At 36.8% G+C, this 23,816-nt stretch overlaps 1 protein-coding gene across 1 annotated transcript in view; it reads right to left on the reverse strand.

Moving 5' to 3' along the window:
- The window catches only part of FHIT (fragile histidine triad diadenosine triphosphatase), a 951,800-nt gene that overhangs the window by 306,362 nt on the left and 621,622 nt on the right, over positions 1–23,816 (reverse strand). Inside the window, exons 3-4 of the mRNA XM_044660289.1 lie at positions 9,389–9,534; positions 6,666–6,695 (exon numbers count right to left, since the gene is read on the reverse strand). Coding sequence (XP_044516224.1) covers positions 6,666–6,695; positions 9,389–9,534 — 176 coding nt within the window. The remainder of the gene's footprint in view (positions 1–6,665; positions 6,696–9,388; positions 9,535–23,816) is intronic.

A 23,816-nucleotide genomic window follows, 5' to 3' on the forward strand; every position in this document is an offset into this window, starting at 1 on the left:
ATGAACGCATGGGTCGGGGTGGACATGATTGAGGGTGTAGACTCGAAACTACCACACCAATGCAACTACCAACAATTTGGAAATTGGTCTTGATCAAGGACACATGACAAAACTAGTGGAAATGCGCATGGGTAGGGGGGGTGCGGGGGGGGGTTGAAGGGGAAAGGAGGAGCATGAATCATGTAACCATGTTAAAAATGAATATTAATAAATGTAAAAAAAAAAAAAAAAAAAAAAGAATTGCCCTGGATCTTAGGCACTCTGAAGGTTAACACCATAGCTCAAAGATCCAACCAGTGTGGTTTTTCCCTATTGTTTTCTTTTAAAAAGTTTTTTGTTTCCAAATTACATGTTAGTAAAATTTTCAATAATCATTTTCTAACATTTTGTGACCCATGTTCTCTCCCTTCCTATAACCCCTCCATCTTACCCCAGAAGACAGATAATATGATATAGGTTATACATGTGTTATTATATGATACTTATTTCCATATTCATCATATTGTGAAAGAAGACACACATTGCTTACACTAGATAAAAATTCATGTAGGAAATAAAGTAAAGAATGGCATGCTTCAATCTGCATTCAGACACTGTCACTTCCTTCTATAGCAATGGAAAGCCTTTTTCAACATGAGTCTCTTGGAGTTGTCTTGGATTCTTGCATTTCTGATAATAGTTAAATTGTTCATATTTAATTATCAAACATTTAAGTCTTTCCAGAGGGAGGTGCTTGTGATCATTTTTTTTTTTGTCATTTCTTACAGCACAGCAGTATTCTATTACCAACATATACCACAACTTGTTCAGCCATTCCTCAATTGATGGGACATTTCTACAGTCTCCACATCTTTACCACCACTAAAAGAGTTGTCATAAACATTTTTGTTTAAATAGTTTCTTTCCCCCTTTCTTTGATCTCTTTGGGACACAGACCTAATAATGATATTGCTTAGTCAAAGCATGCAGGGTTAGATAGCCTTTTGGGTATCCCATTTCTCTCTAACTGGAGGAAATACAAATATAAAACAAAAGATATTTACTGAAACAACACAGCAAATAAAGTGATAAGAAGAGAGCTTTCTACTCCCATATACTGGTCATGCACACCCCATAAGTTGGCAGGTGAATCACACATAGAGAGACCACACAGGATGAAGAACCATGTCTGGAGGGACATCCATAAGGAATATATGGCCAAGGAACCATGCATGGAGTATATCTATGCCCACACAGAGAGATGGTAGTTCAGATCTCCAACACAACAGGGTTTCTCAAGGATCTGAAAATGTCATTTCACATTTCTTTGATATTCCCTGTAGGGTATCACACTTCTGTCTGCCATGCTTGGTTCCTGGGCTGGGAGTGGCATCTCTGCTGTCCATGGTACCAACTCAGTCATTACACTATTCTCTGCTACCACCTGATGGGCTTCAGCTACTTAGCATTTTCAGGGTCATCCCTTTGTGCTTATTTTGTGTTTATTCAGCACATAAAAATTGCAGACACATAGGTTGCCTCATCCAAAAGAATGTAAACTCTTTGAGAATAAGGACTGCTCCGTTTTTTTCTTTTCTTTTCTTTTTTCTTTCTTTCTTTCTTTCTTTCTTTCTTTCTTTCTTTCTTTCTTTCTTTCTTTCTTTCTTATTTTGGTGATTCCAGTGCCCAATGTATAGGTACTTAATAAATTTTTATTATTTGGTTGAGAGTTAACTGGCCATAGAAGGAAAAGATGCTAATTTTAGAATCAATGATCCTCAGTTCAAAAAGATCACTTAACACCAGAGTGACTTTGGAAAAGTCACTTTGGGCTTCAATTTCCTCACCTGTAAATTGAGAGGATTAGCCTAGATGGAATATGAGGTCCATTCTATCCCTAAATTTATCATCCTATGACTAATTTATCTATTTAGCATATAGCTCCTATGCAGCTTCTCCCTTGACAAGGAGAGTTACAGCTCTCTTTGCATATCTGAAGGCCAGGAATCACACCACACCTAGCCAGGCAATTGTCCATAAAAGCAAGATTAAGATTATTCTTTTAAACACTTGCATCTGGCTCTGGCTGATTCAAATTCCACAGCCTTGTACAATTGACTTAAGAAAATTCTTGTAACTATAGTTTCATCCTGAAGTGGGATATTGAATTGCTTGGGGACTTGGCTCAAATAAAATAAAACCAATCAAAATAAAATGGAATCATAACCAAGATATGGAGTCAGGGGTATTGGGGAAAGCCTCACTCCCAAGATCATATTTGAATTGGAAATAACAATAAAAGCTATGTAGAAAAGGGAAGACCAGCACCCTCTATATCATGATCTACCCTCCTGTGTCTAGAGTTAACATCTACCAGCAGCAAACTTTCCCTGGTCTTCCTTTTACCTTCACCAAAGTATAGAGATATTGGCTTTCTCTATGTAAAGTGAAATGATTGAATATTTGATCTCTAAGTGTCTTCCTTCCTGCTCAAACATTCTTATCTTTATAATTATTTATCCTCAGAGCATCATTCAGATAAAGATGAAGGAAGGATCTAGCTTGAGTGTTTTTCAATGAATCTTGAAAAAATATCACTGTCCCTAATTCCCCATGTCAAAGAGCACCCATGAATTTGTGTTAGTTGTGCATCACCTTGTACAAGCCACATCTGTTTAGGCAAGGGATATTCGTTAAGCTTTTCATGTGATTTCATTTATTTTTTTTTCTCTTTTTCCCCATATAAGCCGAATCGCTCATCTCCAGTAGATTCCCAGCTTGACCTCCTGATTGAATACCCTGAGTTAATTCCAAATAGTCCACATTAATGGGCATGAGAGACATCTCTCTTTCCCATCCCAGTAACTCCTTGTGAATAATGATTTTATTTAAGGATTACTTCATTGCCAAAAAAATATTTTCCTCAACTATCTACCTTTGGAATTAAAAAGGCAAATGTTTCACCGCAGCGACCAATTTATTTACTCTGCTAACGTCAAAATATTGTTTAGGAAGCCATGATGAAAGAATATCATTTTCACCTTTTCACATCATGTCTTCCCCACAACCTGGCAGTCAATCCTCTCCCCCAGCAAGCGTCTGCTGACCTGTTCAGTGTCAGCCCTTACAGTAAATTGCTTTATGTGTCACACATTTCCCCATCTTCCCGGAGGCCTCTTTCTTTCTTTTTTTTCTTTTTAAACTCTACTAGGCATGTCTCAAACAGTAAAAGCCACATCCAGACTAAGGTCAACACTGCAAATTAGAAAGAAGGGAATTGTGTGTGTTTGGGATTTTTTTTTTTTTTTTGCCATCATTTGGTGTTGAGTGTTATCTTAATCCGTTCAATGGTTTCTTGTTGCCATCTAATCTTATTTCACAAAACTCTAACTGTAGCTCAACTTTCCTTTGATTTTCAGCATGGAAAAAAATAGCCTTTATCTAATATAGAAGCATACAATCTAACTACCCAGGGATTTGCATTTGTACAACAGGAAGTGAAACATAGCTATAGACCCACACTGCATTTTATCTTAGGTTTTTTTTTTTTTTAAACTAGGCAAGTGGAGAATATCCTAATAAATCCTCCCTTTTCCCCTACTGGTACACTTAAAATCTAGTTTTAAGCTTCACTGGCTCCATCAGCCCTGAACTTCAGTAATACACACAAGAGGAGGACCAAGGGAAGTGACAGGAGAGGAATGAAAGGAGAGGGTGAAGAAGAGAGATAAAAGACTCAGGAGATGTTTATTCATGAACAGAGGGAGCCGTGATTTATTTTAATTCTTGTCTGTGGGGGGACCAGACCTATGATTTCATTGGTATGAGAAATTAGAGAAGCAATTAGACAGCCATGTGGAAAGACACTGACTGGGTCTAGAGTCAGGAAGGTCTGAGCTCAAATTGAATCTCATACAAGTTTCTTAACCTCTGTTTACCTTATTTTTTTCCCCATCTGCAAAATGGGAGTAATAATTATACCTACTTTTAGGGTTCTTGTGAGGAATAAATAAGATAATATTTCTAAAGTAACTTAGTAAACTTTAAAGAACTATATAGATGCTTACCACCACCATCATCATCATCATCATCATCATCATCATTACTATTATTATTATTGAAATCTCAAAGAGGAAATCTCTCATCACCACCACCATCATCATCATTATTATTATTATTGAAATCTCAAAGAGGAAATCTCTCTATTGATGCAATATTTAAGTGAAATGTAACTTTTAGTCTTGGAGAATTGCCTCAGCAATGAGAGACGGTGATTCATTTCCAGTCAAGAAACCAGTGCCATTGGTGAGACTTAAATCTAGCTTGCCTGTCTTGGAGGCCAGCTCTTTATCCATACACAATATGTAGCATCAAGGTAATAGGATTCATAGATGACTAATAAATAGGAGGAAAGGCAATAGAGCTATACCTTACAATTCTGGAGACTGAGTCAACTCATTCAAAATGGCCTTAGAGCAACCAACAGAAATGGTGCTAATCTGATGGTGGATTTGGGGGGAAGAATGAAATCATTTGGGCAAAAGAATTGGCTGTCTGCTACCTTTGCTAATCTTATTAACTGGTACTAAATTTAATTTTCTTTCCATCTCCTAAAATAGTATAAGTGCCATGAGGCACCCAGAGGCAAAGCCCTCAATACTTGCCATACTTATGATCCTCAAAGGCAATACCAGACAGACAAAGAAGGGCCAACCCTTAACTTCTAGGTTAATCCTCTTACCAATAAGTCAGGGGGCTACTAAATGGCATAAAGGATCGAGGACTGGAGGTCACTCAACTAGCAGTGCCTTCCCTTGAATCAGCTCCAATTTAACTTTTATATATCTAATTTGTACATAGGTTTCTGTGCTGTCTTCCCCCATTAGATTATGAGCTCATTTATTTAAGGACTTTTTCTTTTTTATCACTAGCCCTTCGCACAATGCCTGGCACATAGTAGGTGATTAATACATGCATGTCTGACTTACTACCCTACATGTAGACATTTGGTTAGGTTTGCTTTGCGTGCTTTTTTTTAAAAAAACTTCTGATTTAGAATCAATAGCGTGTTTCCGTTCCAAAGCAGAAGAGTGGTAAGGGCTAGGCAATAGGGGTTAAGTGACCCACATAGGGTCATACATCTAGCATGTGGCTGGGGTCATATTTGAACCCAGGACCTCCTACCTAGTCAACTAACTGCCCCCTTTATGTGCTATTTAAGGAAGGAAAAGTATTTTTTTTTCAGAACTTGAGAAGGTAAAATATGATAAAGAAATAGACACAATATTATCAGGTAGGTTTCAACTGACCTCTTATACTATATACTCCAAATGGACATAGGACCTATATATAAAAATTGTGTCACAAACAAATTTCCTAAATTCAGATTTTCTACTCTTCTGAACAAGAAAGAATTTCCTTTCTGATCTATGGATAATAGAAGTAAATGGAGAAAACATATGTTAATGTAGACTGCTTCAACTGTATACAATATAAAAGTTTATGCTCAACCAAAATAAATGTTGAGAAAAATTAGAAGGGAAGCCATTAATTGAGGGGAAAAAATCTTTACAGCAACTTTCTCTGATAAAGTTCTCATTTCTAAGATATATAACTAATTGATTAGAATTTACAAAAGCCAGTTCCCAAATAAGAAATGATCAAAGGATATGAATAGAAAATCCTCAAAATAAATAATATAAACTATCTGTAGCCTTATGAAAAAATGCTCCAAAAAAGTAATAATTAGAAAAATGCAAATTAAAGAAATTGAGTTTCCACTGTACACCCATTGAGTGGGGAGGTTTTTGACCAAAAAGAAATAATAATAAGATAATGAAGAGGGGCTGTGGTAAAATAAGTCATTGGAGCTATGAATTGATCTAAATGTTATAGAAAGTAATCTGGAATTAGGCCCCAAAGTAAACTATGTAAATTCTTTGATTACTATTAGTGACACTCCTACTAATCCTATATCCCAAAGAGATGAGGAAAAGGGGAAAAGAAACTTATGCACTAAAATATTTTCAACTCTTTCTCAAGTGGCAATAAATTGAAAACTAAGGACTGGCCATCAATTCTGAAATATCTGAACAAATTATGGCATCTAACTATAATGAAATACTGTGGTTCTATAAGAAATGGCACAAGGGATGGTTTCGAAAAAACCTGAAAAGACTTAGACAAGCTGACACAAAGTGAAATGAGCAGAAGCAAGAGAACAGTTTATACAATCGCAATAATATTGTAAAAACAATCAATTTTGAAAGGCTTGAGAAATCTAATCAATGGAATGACCAATCATAATTCCAGAGCACTAATGATGAAGTACATCAGCTACTTCTTGACCAAGAGATGATGGACTTTGGGTATAGAATGACATAAATATATATATATATATATGTCAATATGGTATTCTGTTTTGCTTGACTATTGGTATTAGTTACAAGGGGTTCCCCAAATCTTTTTTCCCCTTTTCCAGTTGTTGAGGAGGAGGGGAAGAGAATGAATGCTTTAATTAGGGGGAAATTAATTGAACTATATAGCCCTGAACAAATTTAAAAACAAGAGTTTATAGTTTGTAGTTAAAATGGATAGCGGGTCCCCACAATGCAAATGACTAGTTTTGATCTATTAAGTCTCATAATCCTCTGTTATTTATTTGTGTGAATATAATAAGCACTCACCTTCACAGTCTGTCCAGATTCAGGTCCATCCTATAAGCAAAAAAAAAAATAATAAAAATAAACCCAAAGGATTAAGTTTAAGGTAGGCTGCCTAAGTCTCATAGTTATTCAGAAATGTTATTCATTAATAATTTATATCCAATTTCATTGTGTGTTAATTTATAGTATTCTCTTGGGCCCCATCCAGCTTCAAGCATTTGAAGAGACACTTTTCCATTTCTGCCCAAGACTAAGTGAGAAATTATATATAAAAATGATATAAATTAAACATCCTTTCTTGCTCTTCTCCATGCTTTCTACTCCAGGCTCTGTTTTAAATTGTTTTAAAAGAAGGTTGAGGACCATTTGGGGATGTGAGGCATAACATCTTGCAAGTTTCTTTAAATCAGAAGCATTTTAATTAACGTCTGATTATTGTAAGCTTTTATATAGGGAAACTGACTTAAGTGCAATGACTAAAACAGGAATGAAGAAGTTCTTTTATTAGACAACAGATAAACAAACATCAACAACAAAAAACTATTGTCCATCCTTTCCTTGACTATCATTAACCTTGAGAAAAGCAAGGACAAATCACACCTGGGTTCCAAATCTCTTTTCCCTTTTGTCTCCTCCTAGTGCTCTGTTGGCTCCCAGTTCCCCTACCTCTGACCCACCCAGAAACCCATGGAACATGTTAACTGGGCTTGGGCACTGCGCCAAGCCAAAACCCATTACATATGTTGGGCATAACTGAAAGCAGATGTCAGCCTGATTTCAGGAATGAACCAGAGCTCTCAAAAACCAAAGCAAGGAAGGAGCCTTCGTCATCTCCTGGAAAGTGAATTTTACTGGTTAACATGCAGCCCAGCACACTGCACAGAGGAGGGAGGGACTTAAAAAATGTTTATTGAAGGAATGAATGGATGGATGATTTCTTGGGAGGCGTTTGCAATTTTCTTCACCTGTTTACGTATATTTAGTCTGTCTATATAGTCAGCAGAAATATTATAGAACCAACAGGCTGGGTCTACACAAAAACCACTGAAACATTTTGTTTAAAAAAAGTTTTTTTTTTAAATTTGCACCCATTAAAATACAGTTAAGTCTCATTAAGTTTCATTAAGACATGAGAGCAACAGAAATCCATCTTTATGGTCCAATCAACACTTTTGTGCTAATTAAGTATTTGGAACATTTGCTTCAGGGGTCCTGGAGGGTCTCAGGGAGAGAATTAGGGATAGTCTTGTGATACATATGAATTCAGTTTAACTTAACCATGGGAATGTTTAGTTACCAAGTAATCGATTCCCTTTACAAATCACTGCCTAGAAGGGTTTATCACACCTGCCAATCAAAGTCAAATATCAAGATTGAAAACCCAAGTCAGAAATAAAGAGTCCACAAGGCTTATCTAACTCCCTATCTTGAGCCACTCCCCTAAAAATTTCTTATTATATTCTGTTTTCCCCAAAAACAGGAGTTCTTAACTTGGAATCTATTAACTCTTTTTTTAAGAAGAGGGGAAAAAGAATAAACATTTATTAGACACTTAGTATGTGCTAGGCACCATGCTAAATACTTTACAAATATTATCTGACTTGATCCTCATGAGTGGTAAAATTATTCAAATCATTAATACAAACAAACCATATTGCAAAATAATTTGCTTCCTTCATAATCCTTTATATTTTACTTTATTCATTTAAAAATATGCTTCTGAGAAGTGGTCCAGGGGGTTCTCTAGACTGCCAAAAGTGGCTAAGACACAAAAAAGAGGTGAAGAATTCCTACTTTGATGGATGATAAGCTTCTTGAGGGTAGAGAGGGTCCTGCTTGCTTATGTCTGTATATCAAGCACTTAGTATAGCTCCTGACACATTTTAAGTGCTTAATTCTCTCTCTCTCTCTCTCTCTCTCTCTCTCTCTCTCTCTCTCTCTCTCTCTCTCTCTCTCTCTCTCTCTCCCCTTCCTCCCTCCCTCTTTTTATCTCTCCCTCTCGCTTTCTTTCTCTCTCTCCCTCCCTCTTTTTCTCCCTCTCCCTCTTTTTATCTCTCTCCCCCTTCTTTTTTCTCTCACCCTCTTTCTTTGTTTCTCTTTCTCTCCCTCTCTGCCTCCCTTCTCTTTTCTGTCACTCTCTATTTGTCTCTCTCCTTGTCTCTCTGTCTCTCATTCTCCATATATCTATCTATCTATCTATCTATCTATCTATCTATCTATCTATATAGATATAGATATAAATATAGATATATATCTCCCTCTCTGACTATTATGATGGTCCATGAAATCGCTTCCCAAATGCTGTTTTGCATTGCTTTCTCCCTTCATTTCAGAATTCTTTGGGGCTGAGTAGATATATCCTCTGTTGATCCCTTTCTCTGCTCTACTGACACTGAAGAATAATTGAGACCTTAGCCGAAACACTTGACATTTCAGTGATATTTCCATGAAGATGAGCCTGGTGGATCGTAGGGATCCTACCATTTCTGAAACATTGGTATCACTGCCTTTCTAATAAACAATCATAGATTTAGCATTGGAAGGGATCTCAGGAGCCATTTGGTCTAACTCTCTCCTTTGAACAGTCTGAGAGGGGCAAAGTGATTTGTCAAAGAAGTTGCAGAGGATGGTCCCAAAGACCAGTATTCAATCCACTTATTTCTATTCCCCTCTAGGACTCAATCCTAGTCAGAAAACAAAGATGGCTGGATTTAAAAAGAAGGAAAAAACCTCAGGATACCCACCTGCATGGAAAATGTGAGGGAAGTTCCCTGGAAATGTTTCTCCACCACGTTCCCAACTCTTTGGACCATCTGAAACAAATCTGTCACTTCATTGGGCTGCAGGTCACGGAAACGCTCCACGGGGCGCACTGGACACACCAGGACATCTGTGTTATAGTCTGAGTTAAGGAAAGTCACCGTTCATAACATAGATGGCTCTTAGCAAATGGGGGGCAGCAAGGCAGGGTTGGCACTGGAGTCAGGAAGACTCACCTTCATGAGTTCAAATCCAGTCTTAGAAACTTACTGCAAGACCCTGGGCAAGTCATAGCCCTGTGTATCTCAGTTCTTCATCTATAAAATGACCCAGAGAAGGAAATGACAAACCACTCCAGAATAGTAAGAAAATCCCAAATGGGGTCACCAAGACTCAGCTATGACCAAAAGGCAACAAAAAAGCTTTCATTAGCTTTTATGTGGCACCAACCCCAAGAAGTTCCAAGTCACTGCTAATATTCTGCCTGGTGAGCCTGATTATCGCTTCTCTCTTTCTTAGAGCGAGGAGGACACGGAGGGGTTGGGTTCTTCATCTTAGGGCACCAACAGCATCCTGGGCAGTCAGAGATGGAAGCTTCTCTCTCCTGACCCCCGTTCTGCTACAGCTTTCCTCTAGACAGCCTGAAGCATTAGCTAGTTCCCTCCTAGTTAGCTTGCCAGGATTAAAATTTAATTTCAATAACCCTTTGGAGAAATAGGGAAAGAATGTAATGAAAAGACACTAGTTATTTTTTTAACTGTTGGAAACTCTGCAGACCTTCAGAAAAGGTACCGTCTACCTCATCTGTAACCGAGAAATGTACCGGGAGTTAAGCAATTCACGAAAAGGTTATGTCAGACTGATTTCCAGGAAGCCAAGACATTTGAAGTGAAATCATTAGTATGTGGAAAGGGTTGTCTACTTACACAGACGAGAACTTCTTAATGCAGTCTCAAAGTTTATCAGAGTAAATATATCTGCATTATTAGTCTGAGGAAAATTGAAGTCTTCTTGAGAGAAAGGGTCAGGATGTAATTAGGATAACCTACAGGTTACATATCAATATTTAATTTTTTTTACAAGTGATCAATGCCATTTCTGCTACTTCGACTAGGATCTATCCCATTAAAATAAGTTTTAAAACAATACATATTGGTATTTGCTTAGCTCTGAAGCTCCACTGGGAATGAAAAGTGCCGAGTTGTTTCTTCTGAGAATGTGTTGTTTTTTCTTCCCCGTTCTGTCTTGTTTGTGTGGGCTTTAGTTGTTCTAAAAGAATATGTCACTACCTGGATCCCAAGTTGCCAAAGGGCGTAATAAAATTCCAATAATTTATATGCTCGTTTTGCTGGCATACAAAGCACCTTCCTAACCCATGTTATTGGTTGAAATGAGATCCCTAGGGGAAAAGTGGAGACTTGTAGAGGTCTGATTTCCATAGCAGAGGAAAAGGAAAGGAGAAAAAAAAAAGAGAAAGAGAAAGAAAAAACTAATTAATTTTGCTCATAATAAGGAAATTCATGTCAATGGTAAACTAGGAAAAAGGACATTTGTTTAATCTGAGTTCATTTTTCAAGAGAGGAAGAGGGAAGCTTCAACCCACAGGGCATCTGATACTTAAAAAGATAATTATCCTTCTTTTGCTGTGCGGCTGTATTACCATGGGTCAATGAACCATTTAGAAATGAAGAATTTCCCTTCATTTGCTGTGAGCCGATTGCTGGCTTCCCCTCCCTGGAAGTTGGCTTTTCTTTGTTAAAAGGAATGGTCCTTTAAGCTCTACCCAATTCTTATTTCTATCCTCCAATTCTAGGTAGGTTTTGAATTTCACCAAACTGTGGCAATTCTGATGACCCCAATCAATAACACAACCCAAATTCTTAGCCTGTGTCTCCACATAAAGCCTTGAAAAATAAGGAAAGGATAGAGGAGGAAGAAGCAGCAGAAGAAGAAGGAAGAAGAGAGAAAGAAGATGGGATGGAAAGTGGAAGAAGGAGAGGGAGAGATGGATAGAGATGGGAGAGAGAGATCCAGACAATGTGGTATAGTCAAGCAGAATCAGACCTGGGTTCAATTTCTATTTCTGACATTTCTAGGTTGTATGGCTCTGGGCCTCAGACACTATCTGTGAGATCCTCGGCAAGTCCCTTAATCCTATTTACCTCAGTTTCTCCATTGTAAAATGATCTGGAGAAGGAAATGGCAAACCACTCTAGTATCTTTTCCAAGAAAACTCCAAATGAGGTCAAGACTGAAACCACTGAACAACAAACTATGAGCAATTTGCAAACATTACCTCTTTTCACTCCTGTAACAACCCTGGAGAGTAGTTACAACTATTATCCCATTTTATAGTTAGGGAAACTGAGGCATAAAGAAATTAAATGATTTGCCCAGAGTCACCCAGCTAGTAAGGTCTGAGGTTGGATTTGAATTTGAATCTTCCTGTCTCTAGGCTCAACAATCTATCCATTAGGGTCCCACCTTGCTGCCTCAGGAAATTTTCTAAGGTAATACAAGTGTTGATTTATATAGGTGGAAAGATTTCCTCATTGGGAGCTTATCATACTAATGAAATCACCAGTCTTGCTCAAATACATCTATGCAGACAGATATCTATCTTTACGGCTAGAAAGAGATAAGTCATAGCTATAGAGATATGATCTCACTACAAGAATCATATTTTGAAAATGAGTGATAATTCTGTTGATTTCTCTCATTTCTGCCTTAGCCATTTTCAGTGAAGACTTGTGGTATTTTGGATCTTTATGCTCTGTCAGAATGGCTTCATTTGGCAGCCAGCAGACCTGATTCTCTAGGATCACTCTTCCTACCCCCAGGTCTCTTTCTAGTAAGTAAAAACTTCTGTAAAAGTCTGAGATTCTCATGTCCTGAATAGTTCAAACCTAACTCACCCCACCCCATATGTTAGCTATTCACATAGCTATTCAGCTCTCAATAACCTATTTGTAGAATGCCAATTTTGTGGATGAACTCTATTATACTGATCATCCCCAAAGGGTTAGCCTCTAATCCCCAACATATTTAACTCTTCCTCTCCCTTTATTTGGTCTATGCTCACTCTTTTCTGGCTTGCCTTCCATGATATTCTTGAGGATCTCTTCTTTTTTTCTTGGACAGCTACTTCTTGGTTTACTTTAATGATTCCTCATCTTCTTCCCATTCTTCATGGATGTGTCCCTCAAGGTTCTTTGGTCCATTCCTCCCTTGGTGATCTCTTCTAGGTCCATGGCTTCAACTATCGAGCTATGGAGCTGTCCATTCAATCCACACCACCTCTCTTTCCCCAAAACTCTTGTCTCTCATTTCTAACCACAAGTTGGATATTCTAAACCTTTAACCTAAGACTTCATAGGCAAATGCTTTCAGAGACTTATGTTTTCATTTTGGTTTTGATGGAGATCAGAGGCGACAGAATAAATTCAAGTGACCAATTACAAAGCAGTCCTTTCAAGGGACTGGTGTGAGCTATAGGCATTAAATCAGCCATATACAAATAGATATCTGAAGTCTTATCAACAGGGAAGAGAGAAAGGAAGAAATAAAGAAGGATTTGGGGGTTGGAATTAGACTTAGGAGCTGTGGATAATAGCTAGAGATAGGTAGTTCTTAGGCATTTGGTTGGAATCTAGTAATTACAGGTCAAAGACAGTTAAGTGAGCTAGAAGTCCTATTGCAAAGAAAGGCAGGGAAGCCCCACTTTAATAAACATCACTGGAGAGCCTACTATGAGCAGCACTGGATAATTGGCCATGATATTTAGCCAAAAGAACAACAGAGAACTGAGGACTTTGCTTCTAAGGAACATGGAGGTCAAGGAAAATTTTGCAGAGACCTAAAAAGAATGTGCTATATTTGCATCCCTGTTGGTTCTAAGCAACAGCTATTTCTGAGTAAAATGTATACTGCTTCCCCTAGCAGAGAACATTAAAAGGGTGGAGAAATGACTTTCTACTCTTCAACTTATGGGGAGAATGAAACATTCCTGGAAAGAAAGGAAGAAGTACTTTAGTCATTAATCATTTTTTAAGCCCTATGTGCTAGGCAAGGGAGAGACAGACAGAATCAGAGAGACAGAGACAGACAGACAGACAGACAGAGACAGACAGACAGACAGACAGAGACAGACAGACAGAGAGACAGAGAAAGACAGAAAGTAAGAGATGAGAGAGAGAGAGAGACAGAGAGAGACAGAGAGAAAATACCCTGCTCCCAATGAGCCTATAGTCTTTCATAGGACAAAATAAAGAAATGAACTGTAAGAGCCAAATGGGGATCCTAATCTATGTCAGGAAGTCAGAAAGGGGAAGAATATGATACAAAAATGGAGCACTGGCCCTGAATATTTATTTTAGTTATTCTTGTATAGGAAAGAGATGAGTCCTCTTGGGAGAAAGCAGTTTTTTTTCCTCCAAGGAAAGATGATAATATAGATGCCAGAGTGCCCTTATGAGAGAGTTTATTCAATGTTGGCCAATAAAACATAGGCTAATATATAGCATTTTGCACTGGAAGAGACCTCAGAGGCCATCCAGACCAGAGATGGCCAGAACTTGGCCAGTAGCAGATTAAAATGTAATTGGGAAATACATCACAAAATTAATTTTTTAAAACTCAGTGAAACATAGGTTTTGGTAATTTGAAACTTTCTAAGTCCATGGATCCTTATATATGGATTAGTAGTTCCTGGTTTCTATTTTATTTTGACCCCATTGATCAAGACCAACCCCTCTCATTTTGCAAATGGGGAAACTAAGGTCAAGAGATATGCAGTGACTTTCACCTAGGTAGAAAGTCCAGATCTAAACTCAATTCTTCTGCCTCAAAATCCAGCACTCCATCCACCATAACCCATTAACAATTGATGGCTGGTGACTCCCTATTGTGGGATACTATTGTGGATATATTTTAACTTAGTAATAACAAAAGAAGTATGTTGTCTTCCCAGGGTCTTCTGAGATTTACCAAACCCAACTGTCACTGTACAGTCTTTGTGATCCTCTTTAGGGACAAATGTTAGCAGAAGAAAGAGCATAGAAAATATTACTAAAGATTTGAAGGAACATGGGCAAGAAAAATGGACACTGTAGGAACACAGCTGGCACTTTTCAAATTAATATAAAATGAAAGTAGAAACCTCAGAAAAGATGTAGACAAGAGAAGTGAATAGTTTTTCCAACATCTGAGACTAGGATTTGAATTTCTAAAACACGGCTTAAAATGAAAGGTTTGATGGACTCTGGCCAAAGACCAAGCAGAGGGTCAGTATGAGTATATTTGGATGCTTGTGAATCTGATCAAGACAGCTTATTTTTAAAATTGCAAGCTATGGGGGGAAAGACTCTAATAACTTGAGAATAGCGTGCATTCTGAAAGAATAAGGTCAATAACTTGTGGAAAAATATGGAAAAAGAGTCAAAATAAAACCTATGGCTTTAGATGTCTAGATAAAGAAGCTCAATGTTTGGGAAATAAAAAGGGTGAGCTTTAAAGATCTGGATTCAAGGTGGTAAATATAACATAAATATCACTGAGAAATTGTGGAAAGAGATTCATGCCTAGAGATTTAAAATAACAGTTGAATAATACTTTTTAAGAGATATAATCACAATGAAATCTAACACCAGAAGGGATAAACATGTTGGTGAGCACTGAAGACAACCTCATATTATCTAAAAAAATAGCAAAAGAAAAAAAGGTATCTGTATACTCCATTGTAGATATGATTCAGAAAGGCATTTATTAAAACATGTAAAATTTAAAGATACATTTAAGTAAATTCCATAGTTTTCGCTAGCTCTCTACAAAGGTAAATTTCTTTAAGGTAATATCCCAAGTGAAATATAACTAAATTTAATGTATAAATCCCATCAGACTTATAAGTCTTTGGAATGTAGAAAAAGAATTTGACTATACAACAAAACTCCCTTTTCTTGGTTTTCATTCATTTGAGATGAACACTTTTGAATGACCTTAGTATCAGAGAGTTAGAAATTGCCTAAAATAGTAGTATCAAATGCTTACAGAAATGGGGTCAAAAAACCATAAGGATCTTTACAGGCTGCATATTGACTTAGAACATCCTATATTAACATTATTTCTGTTATGTTGAATTTTCATTTATTTTGTTATATATTTACCAATTGCATTTTTAAGCCCTTCTGTCTTAGTATCAATTCTAAGGTAGAAAAGTAGCAAAGGCTAGGCAATTGTGGTTGTCACATTATTAGAAAGTGTCTGAGGCCATATTTGAACCCCAGGATCTTCCAGATTCCAGGCTTGGTGCTCTATCTACTGAGTTATCCAGTGGCCCCCAATTACATTTTAATCTTTCATCTGGTATGCATGACATGTGGGAGTGTTGTTGCAGGAACTCTGGAGGCATGTGTTTGACACCACATGACATCATAGGAACAGAACTCATGGGACCATTGATTTAAAGCTAGATCAAGGACCAATCTCTAATTTTATAGATGAGAAAACTAAAGTCTAGAAATCCGAAGGGGTTTGTCCAAAGTTATGCTGATAGGTGGCACTTGAATCCAGGTCCTCTGATTATTAATTCAGTTCTTCAACCATTGTATTTTCCATGTGATGGATCTTAGACCCAGACAGGATAAGTGATTTACCCTCCATCACACTGTTAATAACAAAGATTCCAAAGTAGATTCTCCAACAACAAATTCTGTTTCTTTCCCACACTCCTTTCATGCCTAAAAACTGGGCTAATGTAGCCAAAGAAAGAGAAGTGCTCCATTTCATGGAGAACAGGGAGGGCTTTTCTTCCTGGTTTTGTAACTTAAATATTTCTTGCTGCAGAAACTATAATCCTAAAGACAGAGTCAAATCCTGTCTTGACTGCAGCATGGAAACTTCCAGCTGATTTAAAAGGCAGCTGCTTAAAGACAGAAGAAGGAGGGTCCTATGTGCCAACTTCAAAGCAAACATCTTCCATAAAGATCTGTAATTACAGAATGTCAGAGCTGAAAGGGGCCTCAGAAAATAGGCAAAACCCTTCATTTTACAGATGAAGACGCTGACACTTGAGAAGCAGAATGACTAGCCTGAGACGATGTACAGCCAGTGAGCAGCAATAACAGGACTCAAACTCCACTTGGAGACCAGTCAATTCCCATAATTCCATGAAACCCCAAACCCTTAAGAATAAGCCTGGTAGTGACTGGACATCCACCGTGGAGAAGGATGTGGGTTTCCAATGGAGTGTGGAATGTGTCTACAAAGGGGACTGTTTATCACCTCTTGGATCTGTCTAATTCTGAGACAAACTAAGGAGTTTTATAAGCTTAGGACTGAGCAGACTTTCTGGACCCAAATGACTGAGATGAAATTGCCATCTCCAAGGTTACCATTGATCTCCCAACTGTGAAATCCAATGGTCTTTCCATAGTATAGATTCTATTTGACTTCTCTGCAAATAATAGCAATCTTGTTCATTGGCCCTTCAGTTCTAAAGACTTCTGTTCCATTATACTTTCCTGATTCTCCCCCTACCTTTATGACTATTCCTTCTCAGTCATAAGCTTCACAAACATACTCCCTCCCACTCATGAAGTGTGGCATCCCCCAAGACTCTTCTTTCTTTCTTTTGGATGGTCTACCAGCTCCCACTGATTCAATGATCATCTCTATGGAAATAGTACTCAAATCTATGCAGGATATCTCAAAAGTCTTGGTGCCATTTTAAGGTATTAAGACTTTAAGGGCACTTCTAAGATAGTAAGACCTTTGAGATGCCCTAAATGTCAGTCTGGCTCCTGAATTCCAGTCTTAGAGTACTCACTGCTTACTGGACATCTCTACCCGGCTATGCCAAAAAAATCTCAAATTCAGTCTATCAAAAAGAGAACTTATATTTTTCTTTGAACCCATATTTTTCCCCCTAAACTTCTCTTAAAAGGCAGACTCTAGACTGGAACATTGGAGTCAAACTTTACTCCTTACTTTCCATCACATCCCAACTTTACCAAAGGGAATCATTTGCCAAGCCACATGGAGTGTCTCTCTAAATTATGACTTGAATTCACATCCCCTACTCATCACCTTCTCTCTGCTCATTGAGCTTTCTCTCCTTTCTCATCCAGACCAGCACAATAACCCAGAACTTGGTTACTCTGATTCTAATCTCGTTCCTACCCAATCCATCCCTCACACAGTCAATGAACTGATGTCCCCAGGACAGAGATCTGACTATTTCTTTCCAATGCTTAAAAATATTTCATCTTTACTGCCTCTAGGCTAAAATACTAGATGCTTAAGCTGGCAAAGTTCTCCATGAGATCGCTCCCACATAATTCTTACTGATATTCTCCACATTATGCCTTCTGCTCTCAGTCCATCATCCTCATCTCCCACCCACTGGAAATCTGAACTCTGCCCTGGATCCAGTAAGTATTTTTTCACCTTATCGTGCTGAGTTCCGTGTCTCCACACCACATTCCTGCCATCTCTTCACCATGGCACTTTGTGCTCTACCCCATTTCTGAATACCTTATAATTTCTTGTCTTCCCTCATTAGAGTGTAAGCTGTATGCAAGGACTATCTCGCTTATTTGTATCTGTGCTTAGTTGGCACATCATCTTATCAAATAATTACTGATCTATTCTAAGTGCTTAATTATCTCTCTCTATTATCTTTGCCTTCCCACTCTTACATTAGTAACTTTACAATCTTATTTTATTACTTCTTTTCCAGAACTCTCCATTCTAATTTTGCCAGCCTACTGACTATTTTTGTTTTTAAAAATCCTTACCTTCTGTCTTAGAATAAATACTAAGTATTAGTTCCAAAAAGAACAGTAAAGGGTAGCCAATGGGGGCGAAGTGACTTGCACAGGGTAACACAGCTAGGAAGTATCTGAGACCAGATTTAAACCCAGATTTAAAACCAGACCTGGTTCTCTATCCACTGAGCCACCTACCTTCCACTAGCTATTCTTCATATACAAAATTTTAGCTCTCATCTTCTATCTCCCATTTATTTATTTCCCAATGTCTAAAAGAACTCTTTACATCCAATCATTCAATTCCTAGTTTTCTGAGAAGCACAACACGACCTCCCATCTCCAGACCTGGCTCTCTATCCACTGAGCTACCTACGTTCCACTAGCTTTTCTTTATATACAACATTTCAGCTCCCATCTTCCATCTCCCATTTATTTATTTCCCAATGTCTAAAAGTAACTCTTTACCTCCAAATCATTCAATTCCTAATTTTCTGAGAGGCATAATAGAGGTTTCACTTTTTAGAGTCACTAGATGCTTCTTGTTCTCCCTATTTGATAGTGATCTCTTCCCCTTGAAATTATTTTATGCATTATTATGAATTATTTTGTACATTCTTTGTATTACCTGTGTATGTGTTGAAGTCTTCTAGTTGAATGTAAATTATTTGAGGATAAGGACTTTTTCAGTCTTTTAATGTCTCCCAAGAATGCAGAACAATGCCTTATAAATAGTAGGTGCTTAATAAATACTTATGGAATTGAAACTAGTGGATAAAAAAATCTATTTCTCTAGATCTTCAGAATAAACTAATTCCTGGTGGAATTTGTGAAAATCACTACCATTGGGCAGATGTAGAGTTGTTTTTGACAGAAAAATTGGCTATACCCAAGGAGGCTATCAATAAGATGAAAGCTACCATATATTTGAAAATAAAATGGCAGCATCTTTTGTGATAGGAAAGAATTATAGACAATCAATGCCCATGAAATGGAGAATGAATAAACAACTTGCTACATGAATACAATGGAATCATACTATGCTAGAAGAAATGATGAATATAAAGAAGCGGGGGGGAGATCTACATGAAATAATACAGGCTAAAATAATCAGAACCAATGAATACAAAAAACACATGGAAATAATCACAAAGAAATAAAAATATGAATGTTACAAAATTGCAAACAAAGATGGGTCAAAAAGCTAGTGGGAAAATACTCTTTTACAGCCAGTTTGCAAAGGTGAGAATCCTATAAATGGTATGTATTACAAATATTTTCGGAGTTCTTTGATCTATTGATGAATGTTGCTGACTTTTTACTTCTATATCTATTTTTTTCATCTTTAAAAAAGTCTTAAATGGAATAGCTGGGGGAGATGAGAAAGGAGGGATACTTGGGGAATTATGTGATTTAAAAAGTGAAATAGAAAAAACATCAATCAAAAAAAATTTTTTAGAAACCAGAAGAAATTAGCAACTGGTGCTTAGTGGACATTTGGTGGCTACAAATAAGTAAGTGGTCAGCTCAAAAAGGTGTTAGCCATTTCAGATTTTGATTACTGATTATAATCATTGATATTAAATAAGGAAAAACACTTAGAGAATACCCATTGGAAAATAGATTAATTATCTAAATATAAAATTGTGAAAGAGAAATGGAATGTAATTAATTCAGATGAAAAAATTTTAAATAGCTGAACATTGTTCTCAAGTCTGTTCATGAAGTCTAACTTTGTATATTCTGCTTTATTTTTGGGATTTGAGGGGAAAAGTTAGAAAGATAAATCAAATCATCCAACTATCAATGAAGCTGATGAGGTGTATTGGATTGGCACATGTGTATATGAATATGGAACAAGGTTGCATTAAACAGTAAAATGCAGGATTAAATCAGAAGCAAATCAATGCCAATCTCTTCTACAGATCTCTGTACGCTAGCATGATAAAAAAAAAATAAAGAATACTTTAAACTTATATTTCTGACTTTTATAGCTTCAGTGCAATCTATTATTTGTAAAACTGATGCTTTAACTCCTTGGTACTATTTAAAATAATTCCTGATGCCACTTCAAAGATACATTGTCCCAAAATGGACAATGAATGGGGTTTCTTTTTTATAAAGAAAATTCAATTTACTTGATTTAAATACAGTAGCTTTAGAGCTTTGAATCAAAGTATGTGACATCTCATAAAAGTCATCTGTTATTCCAAATGGTGCTGCTGAAATGAATTTTCAGACTAGGACTGCAAGAAGAATACAGGACAAATGTTAGGAAATGTAATATTGAAGCAGCATCTTGCCAGTTTGGACCACACCTTTCTTCATTAGATATTAACATATCCATTTCAATGAATCAGGAAATGGCTTTATGGGATATTCATCAAATCATGTCTGAATGATATGAATGTAATTTTAAGCAAATTTGATTTTCAGAATATGATAAATTCCAGAGCTGTGTGATTAAGATAATAACAGCACTTTGCACATCGTTCGATCCCCTTCCTACTGACGAGCTCAAGTATTTCACAAATAGTTATTATGGCTCTCATTTTGTATAGGAAAATGCACTGGGCCAACGATGTTCTCTAGCCTGGGTCACACAGAAACTAATTGAATCTTATGGAAATAAGGCAGGTATACTTCCCTGTACAGTCTGCCTGACGATTAATTCAAAATAGGATGGCAAAGAGAGGATGCTCAAAAGTGAGATTCCTCCGGATAGGCATAGGTAAGGAAATGACTTTTAAAGAGCTGAAGTATGGAAAGATTTATAGCCCAGCCTTCTTTCTGGTATTGCCTCTTCTACTTGTTTCACAGACTATTCAAAGTACTTACCAGAAGAATAATGGTCCTGCTTAATTGTGTCCCACCCACTCACTCCAGAACTTCAGCCCCAGAAAGGGAAAAAAAAAATGAATCAATATTTACAATGGCCCCAAAGGCTCAGATAAAATACTTTTTTTGAATGTCAATCACCAAAAAATGAAAATAAATAAAAATCAAAATCAGTCTCATGGGATTCTGCAATCATACAGATATTTGGAATTAACTCATCTAAAAGATTTAGGTTTTGATTCAAACTTGTGACAGGTTGTAAATAGGAAGTCCAGTGAAAATCTTATAATATATATTAAATGAAAGGACTATTCTAGTTCATCAAAAATGCCAATTGATAAGAGTTTAGACAAGCACACAATTACAAGGGGAAAAAATGGAATCTGATCTATGCCTCGGATGGGAATTTTTTTTTCCTCTGAGAAAAAAAAAAGATCTTAAGGACCATGTATCATATCCTTGAATCATCATAGCTCACATGTTTTAGCATTATACGACTAGATCAGGTAATGAAAGGCATGTTATTTAATAACTCCAGTGAGTGGTGGTGTCTTTTCCCACTTCAGTTTATTTTGATGTAGAGAATAGAGTTCTGGACTTGGATTTAGGAAGAGCTGGGTTCAAATTCCACCTTAGACAGTCATTGTTGGACTCTAGGACTAAAGTCCTTTATCATGTGTCTGCCTCAGTTTCCTCCTCTATGAAATAAGTGGATTAGAAGATTCTTTCCTAACTCTAAATCGATGATCCTACGACCTCAAATTTTTTTATCTATTTATAAGTCTTGTCTTCAGGGGTTCAGAAGCTCTTTGAAGGTAGAAGCTAGTTGTTGTTGGTTCTGTTTCATTTTGTTTTAACCCAGAACTTGTCAATGCTTTAGACATATTAAAGAATTAATAAATGCATGTTGAGTTTAATTACATTTTACAATGTGTGATAATCCAAAATGGAATGGGCCACGCAAGAAGTGTGACTTATGCTTCACTAGAAGGTTATAAGAATGGAGCAACTAGGCTTCTCCATGGATTGGGAGACAGGCTTGGAGACAAGTCACTTCACTCTGTTTGCCTCAGTTTCCTCATCTGTAAAATGAGGTGGAGAAGGAAAAAGCAAGCCACTCCAGAATCTTTGCCAAGAAAACCCCAAATGGGGTCATGAAGAGTTAGACACGGCTGAACAACTGGCAAGATCATCCATTGATTGAGAAAACACATAATAACAAAAAGCTACCATGAATACAGTAATGTTCATAATGAATGTATAGAATTTTTTCCAAGACAATAAGATCAGAAAGCCAGAGATGGAGGAAATCTCAAGTGTCATCTAATCCAACCCCTTTATTTTAATGATAAGCAAAGGGAGGCAAAGGAATATTTCCCAAGGTCATACAGAAAAGAATCTTTTTTTGAAAAACCTTACCTTCTGTTTTAGAATAAATAATGTGCATTGGTTCTAAGGCAACAGAATGGTAAGGGCTAAGAATAAGTCAAGTGACTTGCCCAGGGTCACACAGCTAGGAAGTATCTGATTTCATATTTGATCCCAGGACCTCTCTATCTCTAGGCCTGGCTCATTATCCACTGAACCATCTAGTTGCCCTCAAATTTTAATAGTACTACCATTCAATTGAAAATGCTATTGTATAGAACACTGGAGCTCATGTAAAAAAGACCCAAGTTTAAATTTGTCCTCAGACATTAGATTTGTGATGCTAGGCAAGTCACTTAACCTTTACCTGTGTTTCCTAATCTTTAAAATGGGGATCATAATAGCACCTACTTCTCAGAATCTTCATGAGGGTCAAATGAGATAAAATTAATAAAGTTCTCTACCAACTTTAAAGCTTTATAAAAATGCTAGCTATTATTTTCATTATCATCATTAATACTAGTGTTGTTTCAAAAAGATTTCAAAAAATGCTTGATCAACAAAGGGATTTTTGGATCCAAAGCAATAATTTTCCAACCCTCTGGTTGGGTGGTACTATTTAAAATCATAAAGAATTTGAAGGGTCTTGCAATAAGAGCGAAACAAAACACATTCAGTGCCTGGAAAAAAAGACTCAACTATTATTTTTTAAATCACTCTTTTCGTAGCATGAGTACTTTGAAGACTATAAGAATTCTTTCAATAATGTAGAGTTTTTCAGATGACATCGATCAGAAAACAATCCCAAAGATGGAAGATTTGTCTGAGAGAAATATATAAACTATCATGAATTCTTTAAAAGTCATTTAACAATACTCTACTATGGATAATCATTTTCTAATACTTTAGAAAGTAAAGGATGATTATTATTTCTCTGTTTCCATGGAATGATCAAACTGAATCCCAGCCCAAAAATACAAATTAAGTCAGTGAAAGAGATAACAAAAGATGAAAGAACACACAAAAGTTGGTTAACTTTCTCAAACACTGCATTTAAAACACAGAAAACAATCAGATTTTAATTTACTTGATCATCTCATCTAAGCTTCTCCCTTCATATTAAGGATAAGAAAATGAAGCTGAAAAATATGAATTCAAAGGGAGAGGGGCAACAGCATTTTATTTTTAATTTAATTTTATTATGTTTAATATTTATTTTCTTCATCCAATCTTCTCCCATTGAACAATGTAAAGTGAGAGTATGAGAGAAAGAAAGAGACAAAGAAAGAATTGAAAGAGAGAAAGGAAGGAAGGAAGGAAGGAAGGAAGGAAGGGAGGGAGGGAGAAAGGGAGAGAGGGAGGGAAAAAGGGAGGGAGAGAGGGAGGGAGAGAGATAAAGAATGAGAGACAAAGACAAAGAAAGAAAGAATGAAAGGAAAGAAGG

This window comes from Gracilinanus agilis, chromosome 1, assembly GCF_016433145.1.
Source record: "Gracilinanus agilis isolate LMUSP501 chromosome 1, AgileGrace, whole genome shotgun sequence".
NCBI classification, from domain to species: domain Eukaryota; kingdom Metazoa; phylum Chordata; class Mammalia; order Didelphimorphia; family Didelphidae; genus Gracilinanus; species Gracilinanus agilis.